Here is an 18142-nt window from a genome sequence, read left to right on the forward strand (position 1 = left end):
ATAAAATACTATATACAGTGTGGTAATCCGCAATTTCAACACAGCTGCAGACATGTCCGTGTTTTCCAGGAATTTCTGTGCTTCATGAAAGTGTGAATAATCACATGTTCAGACTGCCTCAAACTCGTTCGGACATGATGACCTGGGCTTGGGGGCCTGAGAAGATTAAACCTCATAATGCATTCTGGGAGCCATAATAACAAGGCAACATGCATACACTATTTCAAATAAAATGATTCTTTTCTTTTTTTTTTTGGGGGGGGGGGGGGGGGGGGTCAATAGCACAACCATCGGCATTTCACCACACCTACTGAGACTGCTGGAGAAAGCTGGCAGAAGCACCCAGTACAAGGAAAAAGACGACAGCTCCGAAAGAGTAACTACATCATTTTTGACCAACCCAGTGAATATAATGAAAATGAATATAATCTTGAAAATAATTCAAAATCGCTCATTAATCTGTTAAATGAAAAATGCTTGGCAGATTGTACTGTTTTAGACTCAGGTGTGCTGGGTGCTGCGGTGGGCGTGTCCTACCGTCTGTGTCGGTGGGGTTGAAGCCACATATGTCGCAGATGCAGCGAACCCACTTGTTCATCTCCTCCTCGGTGTCGGCCACCAGGTAGAACACGCGGTCGATGGTCTTGATGTCGAAGATAAAGCTGTGCTCCAGGTCCTTCTTGTTGAAGGTTAGCCCAGCGTCCACCTGTTCGCACAGGTTCAGGTCAATCACGCGGATGGGCTTCTTCACGTGGTCATTCTTGTAGTACTCCAGCACATCGGGGTCTCCGGTCAGCCGCCCACTGCGCAGAACAAACCAGCGCTTCTTCCATGCCTGGGGATGGGAAGACATGAATATCCTTCAGGACATGTCAATCATGTCAAACCACACCCTCCGATATTAGGTACATACATCACATCAGAGGTTCTGCTGAGGTCAAACTCCATTCCCAGACACACACACACACACACACACACACACACACACACACACACACACACACACACACACACACACACACACACACACACACACACACATCTATAAAAAGTGCACACATTGTCCAGTGACTGTGGAAGGGAAGTTGAATAGCCCGGGCATGTGTACCCCGGGAATTCTGGATGTTGGACGAGGTCATGATCCTGGCTCCCCAGCAACAAAACAACCAGCTGGTATTTAACCACTAACTACAAGATTCTGCCCATTTAATGCTACTGTTTTAACTACAGGGAGAGCATTGTGAAAGGGTTCAGCTCTAGACAGGTCATTGCAGGTCAATTCAGGGCACAGTGAAAGAGCCGTTTTACCACAGTCTAGCCAGTGGGCCAAAGCGAGGAAGGAAAGAAGAATGGAGGACTTACAGAGAGAAGGAAGATGAGGGGAACAGAGAGCGAGAGAGAGAGTGGGGGAGAGAGAGCGAAATGATGGAGAAATACAATAGCAAAATAAGGAAAGAGTTAAAACAACAGGCAGAGAAAGGGTCCCTGCACACGGATGCTCACTACTGCAGCTCATCATGGACGCTGGGTTTATACAACACACCAGCAAATCCCCAAGACAGCAGCCACATGCCGACACACACCACACAGAGGGTGGGGTATGAAAACAGTGAAAGAAGGCAAGTCCGTCTCCAGACACTACAGCAGACAGACGATCACACATTGACAGTGGCAAATGAAGAGGAAGGCCAACCTGAATCTTTTTTTTTTTATTCCCGTTATGTACTGAGTGGTCTGTAAATATTAATAGGGGACTGGAACACACCAAAGGTAGAGATCATAGGTTGAAGATTATTGACAGTGGGCTATGAAAAAAGAAATGGGAAATATTTTGATCCATCCAGATGACAGAAGAGGATTGAGAAAAGCAAGATCACAGTAACTGCTGTCACAAAATTTGAAAGTTCTCAAATGATCTGCCCTGTCAGTAATTTCTGTAGACTATGGTGGTCCCGGGGGGTAGGGGGGGGGGAATCGTTTACTATCTCACGATTCGATTCGATTCCGATTTTGGGGGCCACAATTCAATTCAAAATCGATTTTTGATTCAAAACGATTTTCGATTCAAAAAACGATTTGATTTATAAAAATTTCTGCTTAAGTCTATAAAATCTGCATGATCTACTACAGTCTGCTTTGCAAGACAGAATGACAAATACAGAAAACAAAGTCTTTCACATTTAATTAACAAAAATAATGTGCTTTGGTAAAATAAAATGCTTTTTGTTGTTACCAAAATTCTTGAGCTTCATTTTACAAGCTGTCAGGGCTGGCTCGGATGCTGTTCCCCCAGCCGTGGCTAGGGGCACCAGAGTCAGTCCCAGACTATAGGTGGCGTAACCATACGTTCTCAGCCAGTCTCTGCTTTCTCTGTGGTTGCTTCTCGTTTGAAGGTGTCTCGCCACCTCTCAGTTACAGGGTTGGCAACTTTTGACGTTCGCTTAGAGTGAGATTTTAACCTGGAGCCGGTGGCGAGTGTATTTTGTTGAGCGGGGGGGGGGGGGGGCGAACGAAAGTTGTTGTGGATCTGAGGTAAATAAACTGGATATTTTTTTCGGCGTGAGATATCGGAAGTGTGGCGTGAGAGCGTGTGAAAACGGTCAAATGCGTGTGTCTCACGCTCAGTGCGTGAGAGTTGGCAACCCTGCTGTTATGCTTTCTCTTTACTTATTCGAGTATATATCTCCTGCGTCGCTTCCTGACCCATCTCAAGTTTTCCCAATCCTGCATTTCTTCCTATCCGTTTTGCCTATATTTTTGTGAAGGGTTTTATTTTGCTGCGGCGTTTTTTGCCAATTACTTCTTCTGGTGTCCTTGGTTTCCTTTTCGCGTTGCATTTATCCGCGCTGTTTTTTAGTTACTGTTGTTATTTTGTTTCTTTCTCCCGTCTCACTACGGTTAACTGTTCGTTTTCCCGCGTTGTATTTTGTTTCTATTTGCTCCATGCCCTCACGGTTTTGGTTTCTATTCGCTTGCGCGTTGAGTCTCCCGTGTTGTTTTGTTTGTTCGTTCTGGGTCGCTGTGCGCGTTTCCCTCTCGCTAATACTTGTGACGAGTGTCAAATGTATTGCTTTTGCGAGCCGGCACTCGTGTTCACCCTTCTCTATATTATTTCACGCTGTGTGTACGTTCCCGTGCTCACCGTGTTACATACGCCTTGCACACGTGTGTCAAGTTCGGTCTTCCCTGGCATTCGTAAATACCAAAATGAACCCATATTTTTGCCTTAAATGAAGACGGAACAGGTTGAATATCTCTTTCCTCCATCTGTCTTGAAACCTTTCCGCACACGAGTGTGTCCCAGAACCTGCTGCGTAAAGTCTCGCGTAATTTTGTAATTACGTAACGCGACTTAGAATCGATTTTGGGACATTTAAAATCGATTCTGAATCGTAGTAAATGAGAATCGATTTTTGATATATGAATCGATTTTTTGGCACACCTCTACCGGGGGGCATCTGGGCGTCAGAATACAGCTGGGCAGTCTCCCAGATATGGCCCATCTGGGGAAGGCATCACCAGGGGGTAGGAAGCACTCTGGTGGATATTCTGAATTAGTAGCATTAGAGTTTTCTATTGTGGTCAGGCTAAAATAGTCCCACAGTCCCCCCAATGTTCAGCAACAAGGCGGACCAGCACATACCTTGAGGCTGGAGGATTCTCTCTGCTTCAGGTCAGAAAGAGCCAAACCAAATTTACTGTAATGTGCAATTCACCTGTTAACAGTTTTTAGCACCAGGTAAAGTAGATAATAGCAACAGTTTAGACTTCAATCGAAAACGGAATAGAAAAATTGCTAGGTTTGCACATCATAACTATGTAATGTAATGTAATGTGTAATGTGCCATATTTGTCAATTGTGATTTTTTTCACCACAATTGAAATTTGTCCTCTGCTTTTACCCATCTGTGCAGTTAGAACACACACACACACACACACACACACTAGTGATTACTAGGGGGCTGTGGATCACACGTGCCCAGAGCGGTGGGCAGCCCTAACCCGGCACCCGGGGAGCAGTTGGAGTTAGGTGCCTTGCTCAAGGAGACCTCAGTCATGACATCAGGTCTGGGAACCGAACCCTCGACCCTCTGGTCACAAGACCAGTTCCCTACCACCAGACCATGACTGCCCATGTTCCCACCAATGAGTACTGCATGATAACAGTGATATAATTCATATTCTAAGACACTTTATAGTCAGCTGGGTGAGGGTACTGCTTTCTAATTTACATGCAAATCTTATATATTAAGCTTCAATAATAATGAACATAGTGCCAGCCCTAGAGCAAACAACAGAAGGGTTATTCCAGGCTTTAAGGCCATGGCATTTGACGGAAAGCCAATTATACCAAACTTCAGACAACATCACACTCTGCACAAAGGCAACATGAGCAGGGGGAATGCGGAATCTTTGTTGTTTATTTTTTTGCCATCAGGATTTAAAAGAGTTTAACAGTGCTGGCCCCCACCAGCTGTTTTATCATCCACCAGCTTCTCTTTGTAGCAGAGCCAATCTGAACTGCGCTGAGCAGTACCTACTGCTGCCCACCCAGAAGACCAGCCCCTTGCCATGCCATGTTGAAACACACACCTGTGCACACTATGCATCCAGTCTTTGAGGTACCAAAAATAAGACAGGTATTGTGAGCGGGTAACTTCATGTTGAGTGCCTGGGCTGAAGTGGCAGCTATACATGTGTTTGTCTACAGCGGTCTGACCAAACCAGAGCCACCTAGCTCAGACTCCCCCTACTGCTCCAATAACAAAGGAGATCAGATTACACACATGCATACACACACACACTCGGAGAGACAGAGAGGGCAAACACTTTGTGTGTGTGTGTTCATGTTTGTGTATGTGACAGTGTGAACAAGTGTATGTGTGAGAGAGTACTTGCACACATGCTCACATGTGTTCATATAAACACATGCACACAAGTGCGCACACGCACGCACACACACACACACACAAGCACACACAAACAAGCTTCCATGCCCTTTCTGACCAGCTGGTTCTGTCTGGCAGACAGTGGGATGTCTGGAGTATTCTGTGGGTAATTAGCTTTAGAAAATTAGTTTTTGAACTTCTCTTTTGTGTTTATAACTAAATGTGTTGTTGGAAATGGTTATTCTTTGTTGTTTGTTTATGTGTGTGCATGTGCAACATGCATGCACACAAAACCTAGTTCATCGCATTGGGCAAGAACAAGGGGACATATGGCCAGAAGACATTCCTCACAGTGCTTCAAAATGTCAGCTGAACCGCACACGTTACCAGGAATGCTACAGCACAAGAGAACAGAAATTTACGATAAGGAAAATGAAACAAAAGATCAATTTTCATCTGATCATGGCAGGCCCCTCTCAGTTCACTTTAACTTGTGCCACAAGATGAATCATGGGTACTGTAGTCCATCATGTTTTGGAGCGCACTCCAGGAGAGTTGTATGTGTGGGTGGGGAGAGGTGTTGAGCATTTTAGCTGTGCCACAGAACCACTCGCTTGCGTGGAGCAGAGCGACCAGGCATGATGGTGGGAGCGAGACACGCAGCCCCCTCCACCATCTGTGCAATCTCTCACACACACACACACACACACCCACACACACACACTTATGCAGTACAACCCACAGAAATACTTTTACATAATTAATACTAACTCTCTCTCTATTCACACACACAGGCAGGAAACCCACAGTTTACTCTAGTTCAGCTGAGCCTGTGCTGGGCTCAGGTTGCAGTGAATCTGCTCACACAGGCAGGTTTGTGCCCTTCCACTAAAGCAATCTAGCAGCCCTGCTCTGCATTGTTCCTTAATCCTCTCTGATTTACACACATGCGAGAATGCATAATTCTCTCTCACACACACACACACAGATGTATATAAGCTCTGTTCAGCTCTGATAACACAATATATCAATCCTACCTCAAGCTCTAGATCCTGAAAATTGGAGTAGATCACAGAGGGCAGTTTTTAGCCACCTGTTGCCAGTGGCTAGTCCATTCCTTTGGCTGATTTGGGGCCAGTTCGAGAGAAAACCCGTAGCCCATGGAGTAGCAGAGCTGCCCACAGGGCTGGTCCAGGATCAGAGCTCACAGGTGGCACAGAGATTGGCAGATGTCGAGAAAGCAGTGGGGTCCAGTCACGGCTGGTTGCCCAGTCAACACACACAAGTCAATTGAAGTCAAAATGACCCAAGCTTGTCAGAGTCGCAGAATCTAAAACAAACTTGGTGGTGGAGAGAGGAGGAATGAGTGTGTCCACACAGCCCAGGCGAGCAAGATACAGTCCATGGTAGCTGAAGGACAGTGGCGAGTACTCAAGCATCAAGTCCTCCAACTACAAGTGCAATGTTAAGTGTGTGTGAGTGTGAGTGTGTGTGTGTGTGTGCGTGTGCATGTGTGTATGTAAGGACTGGGAGCAGGGACGGGGTGGGACGGAGTAGAAGAGGCCCTCCCAAACGTGGCAACAGCTGTCTCCCCCCACAACACACACACACACACACCAGTGTGTGACACACAACGGAAGCTGGGGGTTGCAGTGTCAGAGGCTTGAAGTGAACAGAGATGCCATTGAGCACCAGTCTAAAGGGGAATGCCATCTGAGCTGAATCACACTGCCATCAGGCATTTTAGACCAGTACTGAAATCAGTGAACAGGAACTCAGTATGGAAAAATGTGCTGGGGTCAAGTATCCCTCTCTCATTCTGAGAGGTCAAGCAGAACCCTCAAATGATGGTTTTTCTTCTTTACCATGGAATGACTCTCTTCCATTGGTTATCTGTCCATCTTGCACCTACTTCCCTGCAACACACATGAAGCCCATCTCTCACAAAGCATCTGGCAACCCCAGAACAGATCTCAAATCAGAGTGGAAGCTGCCCTCCTTCAGTCATGAACACAGATCTGAGGTCAGCTGTTCCCCATGTGGAGAGCTTTTATGGCTCAAGGGCACAGCTCTCTGATAAGAAAGAGCAGCTAGTGTTCAACAACGCCATGCCCCACAGATCTACTTCCCCAACTGCTGCCCCAAATACACACGACCACACCGCTCAGCACAGCTCTGGCAACATAAACTGCATAGAATTCCTCTAAAGGAATTCCATCTTATTTAAACGATGATACCATCATCCAATATTGGAGCTCATTTTGAACGGCCTATGCAATTTAATAGATCTGACAGAATATGTCTGGAATATGTGGAATATGAAGTGAGAAATATGGATTTGAAACAGGATTTTCTTTTTCATTGCATTGCAAAGGATCTGATGACAAGACACATTACTCCAAAATCTTCCTGCTTGTGAACTGTAATGATGAGCATTATATATGCACTTTATACTTTTACAGTAAGAGCATGCTTACTGTTTCATCCTCCTGACGTACACTGGCTGTCAAATTAACAAACAATGTTTAAATAAATGCACAAGTACAGTCATCCACATTGGTTTCTGACTTCACATTAATCTTGTGCGTGTGTGTATTTTGCTCACCATGCTTCTTCAACAAACCTAAGCCTACAGCGTTCAGGTCCAGGTGAACAGCTGCACCTGTCTACCCTAAACTCGGTCCAGCATTACCATTTTCAACCGGTCGCTCTGTCCTGCCGGTTAATTATTAAACTGTTTGCGGAACACAAATCCTGTACATTTGTGAGTACGATTACATCGTATTTCCACAGCACAGCGGACAGCTCAACGCCAAGAGGCCCTTGCGGGGATTTGTGGTCTCTAGGATACCATTGCAGGCGAGAATGTAAGCGTACTGACAGCTGAATCATTTGTAAGTGTTAGATCTGCAAATACGTGCGCGTGCGCATGATTGTACGTGCGTGTCAGAGACCTCCTAGACACCTACCACCAGGGAGACCTCTCCAGTGTATCATAGCAATGTGCAAGACTGGTGTGTAACTTGAGTTCATGAATAAAGCTCTTTCTGTATGATTTTGGCTCAGATGTGGGTAAATGTCTAGGTTGTTTTGTTTTTGTTTTAACTGGGTGTGGTGGGGTGAGAGATCTGCTTCAACACTGAAATTCATTGTCTGCTCCACCTCTCCAGGTATCAGCCTCTCCAGGAAGGAGCAGATCACTGGTTAAACCATAATAGGAGAGGAGAAAAGCCAAGTGGGGTTTCAATATGACCCACAGGATGACAAACATTTATAATACCAGAACTGGTCTGTCAATGCAAGTGCACAGACACACTACCTCACTCTCTCATGCACATGCACACGCGCACGCGCGCACACACACACACAGACACGCCTCCCCCTGCTGCTCCATTCCTGGATGGTATGACATCACCCCTTCTCTCTGATTTCCATCGATTACTCTGCCATCCTCGCCTGACTGCTCTGGGTGTAGCGGGAGCCTGTGGCACACAGTGCTAGAGGGTATTGCTCAGCTCTACACACACACACACACACACACACACACACACACACACACACACACACACACACACACACACACACAGACACACATATGCACTACCCATCCACTCAGAGAGTATTACAGTGGCCTTCGCAAAGCATAGGAAAGCAGACTACTGCACACGCATTGCAGTTAAAGGCACAGAAACAGATTGCTGAAGGCTCAGAGTTAAGGGGGGCACAGTATGCTCATAAAATATTGCAGGTTGCCAAGAGGCTATAAAGGAAGGTACAGTGTGGAAGGTACACAGACATGACAGCACATCTGTGGGCAGAGGACAACCTCAAAACACCCAGATATGAGCACGAGAAATGTTGGTAACAAGATTGAAAAAAATCTAATTAAGTGGGTGATTCAGTCATCAGCAGGCACACACACACACACACACACACACGGAGGGCGTGTTGGGGTGCCTTTTGTGTGGAGAGAGTGTGCTGTGTAAGACATGTTGGGACAAAGTCCTGGGCTGAGTCACACCTGCCACTCTCCTGTTCAACCTCACCCCCCCCCCCCCCCCCCCCCCCCACACACACCCACCCACAACCTCACCCCCCCCCCCCCCCCCCCCCACACACACACCCACCCACACCCACACCCCCCCCCCCACACACACACACCCACCCACACCCACAACCTCTCCTCCTCCTCCCCCTCTCTTCTCAGGCAAGAAGCAGATCTGTCAGGAAGGGTTTATGGTTCATAATATCCAACAGTTCTAACCCCTGAAGTTACTGCATACATGTGAATTTTCCATCTTGTGCAACTACTGTGTCTTGTGATGTTGCTGATCTCATATGAACAATTTATCTGAACTCACTAAACAGAACTGGCTGGTGGGCTCAGGGTACACCCAGCACACAATGTCTGTAATGATTACCAAAGAGATTTCAACCAGCTCTGTTTTAACCACTGCATGCTGAGCAGGTCTTCGTCATCTACTGACAGCAACAGTGACAGGAGTCCAAGCCCAGGTGCATGTCCCATCAGGACTATGCTGGAGTCACATGTTCTCTCTCTTTCTCTCTCATTTAGAGAATTGTGGAGGACAGAGTTACAGTACACTTATCCACTAGTGGCCTCAGCAGTAATGGCTGCACTAATGTTAAAGAGAATATTGACCACATGGCTCCCATGTAGCACCACTCAAAGCTGCAGGGCACAATAAATGAAGAACTCCTAAGAGGAGACACAGCCTGTCCCCATGAGGACTGGCCGGCAGGAGGACAGGAGGCATTCATTCATTCACTCTTCACCACTTGAACAGCATTGGGAGAAATCCTTATAAAAAAATCCAGAAGACAAATACCTCTGGATATTTTGACGCACGCATGCACGCACGCACGCACACACACACACACACACACACACACACCACTCCTCAACCTTTCCTTTATCAGGGACTGTCGCAAACCACTGTGTTTTTCTGGGGCTTCAGTTCTGCTTTAAGCCCAGATCTGCATGTGTTTCCATGCGTGGAGAGACAGACAATATCTGCTTTCAACACTTCACTCTAACACACTGCTGCACTAGACATTTCTGCCCTCAAAAAAAGACAAATAAATGATAAAGAACAAATAAGACTAAAATGTCCATGTGGCATACACATTGTGCATTAAATTGATTTTTAATTGCACATATCAACACATAGACTGTGGAGAACCAGAAAAGAAACTTTTGGAAAGTTCCTAGCTTGGTATTTAAGTGCCGCTAAGTGGGGCTTCCTGGGGTGCAGGTGAGAGTTCACTCCAGCTACAAGACATTTAACGCCATTAACAGTGGACCTCACTGCTCAGATGCATTACTTCCATTAACAATGAATAACAGTGGACCAGATGAAAGAGAAAAAAAAACAGAAAGCATGTAAAATGTTTCAGGAGTTTCATGGGACTCTGAATACCACAACCTTCAACATCCCATAATAAATGACTGCACAGTGCAAGTTTAACTGCACAGTGCAGTGGTTCTCAGGCCAGACGTCAGGGACCTTCAACCAGTCCCCATGTCCTATCGGTTCCTGACGTCAGGGACCTTCAACCAGTTCCCGTGTCCTATCTGTTCCAGACTTCAGGGACCGTCAACCAGTCCCTATGGCCTCTCTGTTCCAGACATTAGGGACCGTCAACCAGTCCCCATGTTCTATCTGTTCCAGACATCAGGGATCTTCAACCAGTCCCCATGGCCTCTCTGTTGCAGATCCATTCAACAACATCCTCAGATTTGTTGCACCAGTGCTTGGTTAGTCAACACTAGGGGTGGGTATCACCACTGATTTCCCAGTTCGATTCGACTCCGATTCACAAGATCCCGATTCAATTCAATTTTCGATTAGATTCGATCCAATTCAATATCGATTCTTGTAGAGAAATTTCAGTTACAATAAAAAGTGTAGTTTGAATGTGAAATGTTGTAATGATACAAGGAACACTGAAACTTTATTAAAATGTATTAAGATATTAGTGTTTATACTGTGAACAGTTACAAATATTTTTTAATATCAATTAATCCACACACTTCCACATAGCTCCTTTACCACAAAAGGCATTGAAAGCGGTTTTGAACAGCCTTTTAAAGTGCAAATTAAATTTTCTTTTTTTAACATGTAACAAAAACATTTATGAACATAGTTCTGAATATTGTAAACATTAAGGTCCAAAAAAAAGATTTATTCATGACTGCTTTCTGACATCTTGGAGATTGTCAAATTTTTCTGCAAGAAAAGGAGCTGATCAACATGTTGAGTGAGACAGCTCCTTTGTGCAGTAACAATATTGCCAGCTGTTGAGAAAACTTCACTGCTTTATACTTGACGCGTCGCGACCGGCGTGAGGGTCCGCGCACCTAAAACGACGTAATTGTGGTGGCTCCACCCGATTACTTCGTGCACCTCTCGAATTTTGTAACTTCGCGTGCGCCACGCTTCAGTGCAATGAACAAAGTCGTGTTTGCAAGGTTCATACACCTATACAAGGTGGAATTCAAGCACGTCTCGCGATATAAAATGCGAGACGTTAAAACGGTACGCATATGCGGGGAAAATTTGCCAATTCTAAAGATCGATCTCAGGTTTAATAAATCGATATCGAATCATTGAAATGAAGATCGATATTTTAAACACACCCCTAGTCAACACTTTACAAAACATTACTAAAATTAACCAGTGTTTGAAGATACAAAATTATGTGCTAAGAAATGCTTAGGTAAATTCTAACTGATCTTGATTAAAATAACCTTGACCTTGAAAGATTCAACCTAACACATATTTAAGGATTTCGGTGTTCACTTTCACACTCTCAGTAGAAAATGTCTGAAACAGGTGCTGGTGTAGTATCTCGATATAGCCCCATCGCCTAAAAGTTTCAAGATGCATTGATGTCGTCATCACAGTCACCCTCGCCGTCAGCGTACCCATGTGCGCCCGTCACGCACTAGGTTAGGGCCCAAGTCCCACGCAACAATGCTGCCCCCAGAGCGCCCCACATGGTCCAGCAGCCAAGTAAGACCGCCAAACTCTGAGAAGGAACAATGGCTTTCTTAAAAGGATCACGCTACACTGTATGAGGCCGGGCTGGTGAGGTGCGTGGCCAACGGGGGAAGGGGCTGACGAGGACCCACAAAACCCCTCTGTGTCTTTTCCAGAGTCTGCATAAATCAGCCCCTTGTTATCCTCAACGAACAAAAAGAAGGGGAAAAAAAGCAGAAAAAAAGAAAACTAGCTGGAATCGGTGCATCTGCAGCTATTTCTGCCTCTGTGTCCGCACATCACAACCCACAGATGCAGCAGTGCTGATGGCCACCGACACACAAGGTGCCTCGACCATCCCAAGGTCATGCGGCTGCTCCTGAAACAGAGGACAGAGGCTCCGCCCCCAGATTTACAGCTGTCGCTCCCCTCAGAGCTTTAGCTCACAGTCCCGAGGTTCTGCCTCGGAATCCTCACTTTCACAAAGCCCCTGGCGACCTTGAGCACTGAATGGGCATGCAGGCACTTCATATAAACTTTATACAAAAAGAGATACAGCACTGTAAAACTGCCGAGGACAGACTGCTGAAGTCTCGAGGACAGATCATCTTTCTTCATGCATTCCAGATATAAACAAGAGGGTGAGGGGGAGGAGTCAGACTCCTCACTTTGCATTCAATTTCAAGACTTGAAAGTGATTTAAATTTTGATTTTTTTATTAAATGTAAAATTGTGGACACAAGGGCACCTGACAATTCTCTGCCCTCAGTGTATCTTTTACAAAGAATATAATAAAGCATACTAGATAACTAATGTTCTAGATGTTCTAGATAACATTAAACTTTTTTGCACCCAATAAATAACAGCAAATCCCTAGCATTCTAGATAATACGTACTAAAGAATATCAGAAAAAATTTAATATTTTTGCAGTCAATAATGAACCATTCTAACTAAAACTATACTTAACAATCTCAGAGAAATGTTCATGTGTCCAGTATGAGAGTATCACCTTTGCATAAATACTTGTGAATTTCACAAGAATTTTCACGAGAGTTGCTATTGCTGCACAGTGAAGAAGCATGTCTGATTAGCAGAATAACCAGCTCCAAGAAGTCATGAGAATCTGCAACAGAAATCCCACAAAGCATCTGGAACCACAGGTTTCCTCTCCGTGTTATTGCTCAACTTGGACAATGTCACACAAAGTCTGAAAGATGCAGAAGTGAAACTTGCAAAAGGGACCACACATTTCTAACACGCTATCTGCCATCTGTTCACTGCAAACTCAGCACTGGAAGAGTACACTGAAACCCAGATAAATTTTTTTTTATTATTTCCAAACGAATTCTTTGCTAAAGTTCAAAAAGGTCAAATCAGAACTCATGTTTATCACAAACACGCAAATTCAATGAAAAGCACTGTCCGTACAAATATACAGCATATCATGTTAAATGTTTAAAGCCTCCTTAATGGGGTAATTTCATACAAATTAACAACTTACTTATATCTTGGTGCATATACCAAGAAAATAACTATGAGGCTTTTGTCAAAGTACAGTCCAGTGCTGAAATGTCATAGTGATGAAATACTGTTCTGTGGTCCCTGGCCCTAAAAGTGCCTTTATTATGTGCTGATCCCGAACACTTAAAGCACCTCCATAATTGTCAGTGATGTGAGCACTCAGAAGGTCTTCAGAAACTCAAGGAGGTGTTTAAAAGTGGGGGCTAGTCAGAGTTCTCCAGCAGTCAGAACTGCTTCCTTTCTCTGAAACCAGCACTGCTGATCTGAGGTCAGTCTGCATCCCACACACACCCCCACAGCCTCTCACAGTGTTGGAGAGAGTGCCGAAATACTGGTACACCATGATATACCACCAAGATCTACTGACACATTCTCACCTTCCTCATCAGAGAACATTAAATTAGAGAGAGGGGTGTGTGGTGTGCACACACACCACAGCTGACCCAGCATGCTCTCAGCATGTCTTGGCAATCAAACAAGACTTTCACACATCCACCACCATCCAAGAAAGAGTGAGAGAAAAGAAACAAATCAATCAATCTGTTGCTCTAGAGTATCAGCATAAAGAAAAAAATGCATGTGGTCTTATATAACTCTAGCAAAGCATTCCAACATCCTGAAAAGATGGAAGACAGTAAGATGCAAAGATGCAGATTTCAGAGTCCAGCAATCAGGCTGTGAGGGTTCAGAGGTGTCTGCTATGCTGAAGGTGTGAGGGGCTGGAGCTTTGGTACATACAACTGACATGATTGGACCGCTCCCTCTTCCTGTGTGGAGTAATCATGTCCTCCCAGAACCTTCTAAACCACCAGAACCACAAAACCCATGGGGTGGGGGATACACAATAGGCATTTCAGACAAACAGACTCAGCAGTGTACGCACACACACACACACACACACACACACACACACACACACACGCGCGCGCGCGCACACACACACACACACACACACACACACACACACACACACACACACACACACACACACACACCCTTTATAAAACAACAGAACAAGCACAGGAGCATGGAAACTCAAGCACATGCTCATTAATACACACACATACACACCCCTCTCTCTCTGGGTTTATGTCCTAGAGTGACCAAAAATGAGTCGTTGTAGAACTCTGTTATCATGTCATGCAAACAAGCCCCATGACTTATCACAACCACAACAATGTAAAGCATTTTCATCTCTGCACTCCAGTCCTAACTGTGGTACTAATGTCTGAAGAGAGGGAGGTGGGGTGTCCAACACTCCTTCAATACCGTTAGACATTCACAGGACATTTGTCCTCTCCAAATTTCTGTCTCTACCAGCTTTGGTCAAGAGTCCACTCACCAAACCTGTTTGAGATAAGCCTACCAGCGCTCATACACAGTGCAGCTCACGTTACCATTTAGCACTGCAACACCTGCAGTTGCATGTATTCACGCATGCTGCCAGACACCAGACACCAAGACATTCAGGACTCCCCTCTAAATGCCCTTTCAAAGGAGCGCCTGCTGCAGCGGAGTCTTCTTCTGACATACACGCTTTATGAAAACCTTTCACACCAACCACTGTGTCTGGAGTAGTGAGAATTGAGCAGTATTCTTAAAACTTGCACAATACAATCTGGCTGTATAAATCCTTAAAACATCAAGAGGGACACCACTGAAGCCGTGGCAAATGAATGAATCCTCTCACCACACTCTCCACTCCTATTTTCAAAAACTTCCAATGTCAATCCAAACGTGCGTGCGCGTGTGTGTGTGTGTGTGTGTGTGTGTGGGTAGGTGGTGGTGGTGGTGGTGTGTGTGTGTGTGTGGGAGTGTGTGTGTGTGTGTGTGTGTGTGTGTGTGTGTGTGTGTGGTCCTTATGCTACCAAGCAGCCAGGTCACACACAAGCAGCCGTACGATGGGCCCAACTCCTGTGAAATGGCCCTGCTCTCTCCCGTCCTCCTGTAGTGTAGGAGTGCATGCAGAGATGTCCTTATCCAACACGCCTCCCCCAATTCAGAATACAATGACATGATATCAGTGGGGATTTGTAAGAAGGAAATTAATATTGGAACTGGATAAGAGCATTGAAAAAAAAAGTCAGCTGGACTTGGACCTCTTGCTAAATACTTGCTGTTGTTTTGGTATTTAGTGCCAGATGTTGAGTGAACAAACCACCGTGGCTACACACAGAATACCTTTGCTAACCAGAACTCGAATGAATCCTGGGAGAAACTAATGTTATGTTACAGCTCATCTCTCCACAATTTGTAGACTTACATTTATAATTACAATTGAAATATGAAATCCCAAATATTCATTTCTACATTAGCTAATACTGAAACCCAACATTTTTTCAAAATAAATGAGTCCACTGCCTACCACTTTTGAGCACCTTTGTTTTACTGTCTGTGTGAAGCACATGAGAGGAGGAAACACACACACACACACACACACACACACACACACACACACACACACACACACACACACACACACACACACACACACACACACACACACACACACACACACACACACACACACACACACACACACACACACACACACACACACACACACACACACACACACACACACACACACACACACCCCCCCCCCTCCTCCCCGGAATTCCGAACCAGGCAACCACTCCACTCCTTCAGAAACAAATTCCAGCTTCCCAACCATGCCAAATACATGACTCAGGACTTTCTTAAGGGAACCTGGAAAACTCCCCACACATTAACATGGAACATGGAATGCAGCATTGGAACATAGAAGGCAGAGAATGAGTGTGAGTGAATGAGTGAGTGAAATGTAGGGGGGGGGGGGTTTAGGAATAAAGGAATGCGCTCTGACCCTAATCCGAACAACCTTGGAGACAGCTGTGTCGTCCCACCCATAAGAACACCCAGCCTCAGAGTCTTTGTTCATTAAGAGAGGCCACTGGAACGAGACCAGCACTCTCACCCATGACGTGTGATAACACAGGTCCTGCCTACACACCAGTCCACGATCACACCCACTCTCTCAAAGACCTGCACACCCAGCTCTGGGTCAACAGGTTAAGATCATAAGGTATAAAAAGGCATCAATGAGTCCATTTTATTTATGAAATTTAAAAACCCACAGAACTGAAGAGGTGCCAAACAGAGAAACAAGAGGATAAAGTGAACCCCAGTCTAAGGAAGGTCAGCAAGGGAGTGGCTGAGCTGAAGACCATCTGCTCGGTGACGTCGGAGGGGAAGACCAGCACCCACAGCCTGAAGAGGAGCTCCAGCTGTGTAAATAGCCCACACTTTAGACAACACCAGAAACACCGGAGAGACCCGCTGTCCGCAGCAGGAGAAGGTGGCCTTACAGTAACCCAGCAGAGAACTGGGCACAACCGCTGCTGTAGTGGAGCATTGTCAGGGTCAACATAGCACTCTGACATATGCACAAGTCCAACTGGCAAGATTCAGCCAGCTAGCGCTCTGACAAAATCCAAAGCATTACTCAGCAATCAGCAGGCAGAGCTCAGCAGAAGAGTTTCCTCCTCACTTGAGTCGGGATTCATACTTTCTGTGCAAGTGTGAGCGGGAGACCAGGAGCCAGCAGCTCAGAGTGAGGGACTCTGAGTTCAGAGTTAAGAGTTCCTTGAGCCTCGGTCCTGTGCAGATCTTCAACTAGCTGGAAAGCTCCACCCAGCACAGGGGTTCAGCTCCAAGACCAGCTGCAAGTTATGAGAGGACAAATCTGGATTTGTTCAGAGACATCCAATGGGTGTAATTATGTTCAAGTCAAGAGACCCTGGATCATAAGATTCCTTAAAACATTAACAGGTAAAGAGTTGGTCCATTCGGCACGCGTCCGCTTTCACCAAGTCGTCCGGCTAATGTTTCATTCCGAATCATTGCCAGTGTGACAATGGAGCAAAATGAGGGATAAAAAGAGTGTGTGAAGGTGTCAGGAATCCTGAAGATGATAGCAGTCCCTGGAGAATGGCCGTGCCAGGTGAATGGCAGTCCCAGGACAGCGGAGGCAGGAGGATGGCATGGGCCTGTCTTCCAGCTTTCACTCCACTGCCCTCCTCTAGAAGCCCCAGCTGAGGGCACAAACACAGGGGCGCAAAGCACCTCCAGACAGCTTGCAGTGGGCTTCAAATGCAGGAGTAAGTGAGGCATTAACCGGGCAGTGGATAGGCAAGGGGGGGGGGGGGGGGGGGGTGCCAGAGGAAGAGAGAGCCGGGGTTTAAACATTAACACAGCATGCATGAAAGAAGGAGCGCAGCAGAGAGAACAGTCTAAAATGGGCACACACACATTCTCTCTCTCACACACACACACACACTCTCACAAACACAAACACTGCAGGAGACTGGAGTTCATTTCCTGCAGTTCTGTGCACAGAGCTCAGTGATGCTCCTTTGATACAGGAAAAGGGGTCTAATTTAACAGGCACACGCTCGCTGATGGGGGGGGGGGGGGGGGTGCATGGTGGGGTGATGGAAGCTGCCTGCAAGTTTCCACTTTGCTGGTGTTTTTATCTTCCTGGTCATCTGTTCCCAACACACACACTGAGAAAAAGACTTCCTGTTTTGCCTCCATTGTCACACTTGTGTGCTACATGGCTGGACACATCTAACTTTAGACCCGTGTGATTGTGTGTGCGCCCATGCATGTGTTTGTAAGGGTGTAGGAGAAAGGGCTGCTTTCTCCATACAGTGGAGCCTCTACATCCTTCAGTGTGTAGGTGCAAA

General features: G+C 45.8%; 1 protein-coding gene across 14 annotated transcripts in view; it reads right to left on the minus strand.

The window, feature by feature from the left end:
• gab1 (GRB2-associated binding protein 1) overlaps positions 1-18142 on the minus strand; it is a 53755-nt gene that overhangs the window by 21134 nt on the left and 14479 nt on the right. For 13 of the 14 annotated variants that reach the window (XM_076974934.1, XM_076974941.1, XM_076974936.1 and 10 more), the window contains one exon: positions 538-835. In XM_076974934.1, coding sequence (XP_076831049.1) covers positions 538-835 — 298 coding nt within the window. Of the gene's footprint in view, positions 1-537; positions 836-5926; positions 6427-18142 lie in introns of those variants that run through there. The other variant, XM_076974943.1, reaches the window with a different exon arrangement.

The sequence above is a fragment of the Brachyhypopomus gauderio genome, chromosome 15 (genome assembly GCF_052324685.1).
Source record: "Brachyhypopomus gauderio isolate BG-103 chromosome 15, BGAUD_0.2, whole genome shotgun sequence".
NCBI classification, from domain to species: domain Eukaryota; kingdom Metazoa; phylum Chordata; class Actinopteri; order Gymnotiformes; family Hypopomidae; genus Brachyhypopomus; species Brachyhypopomus gauderio.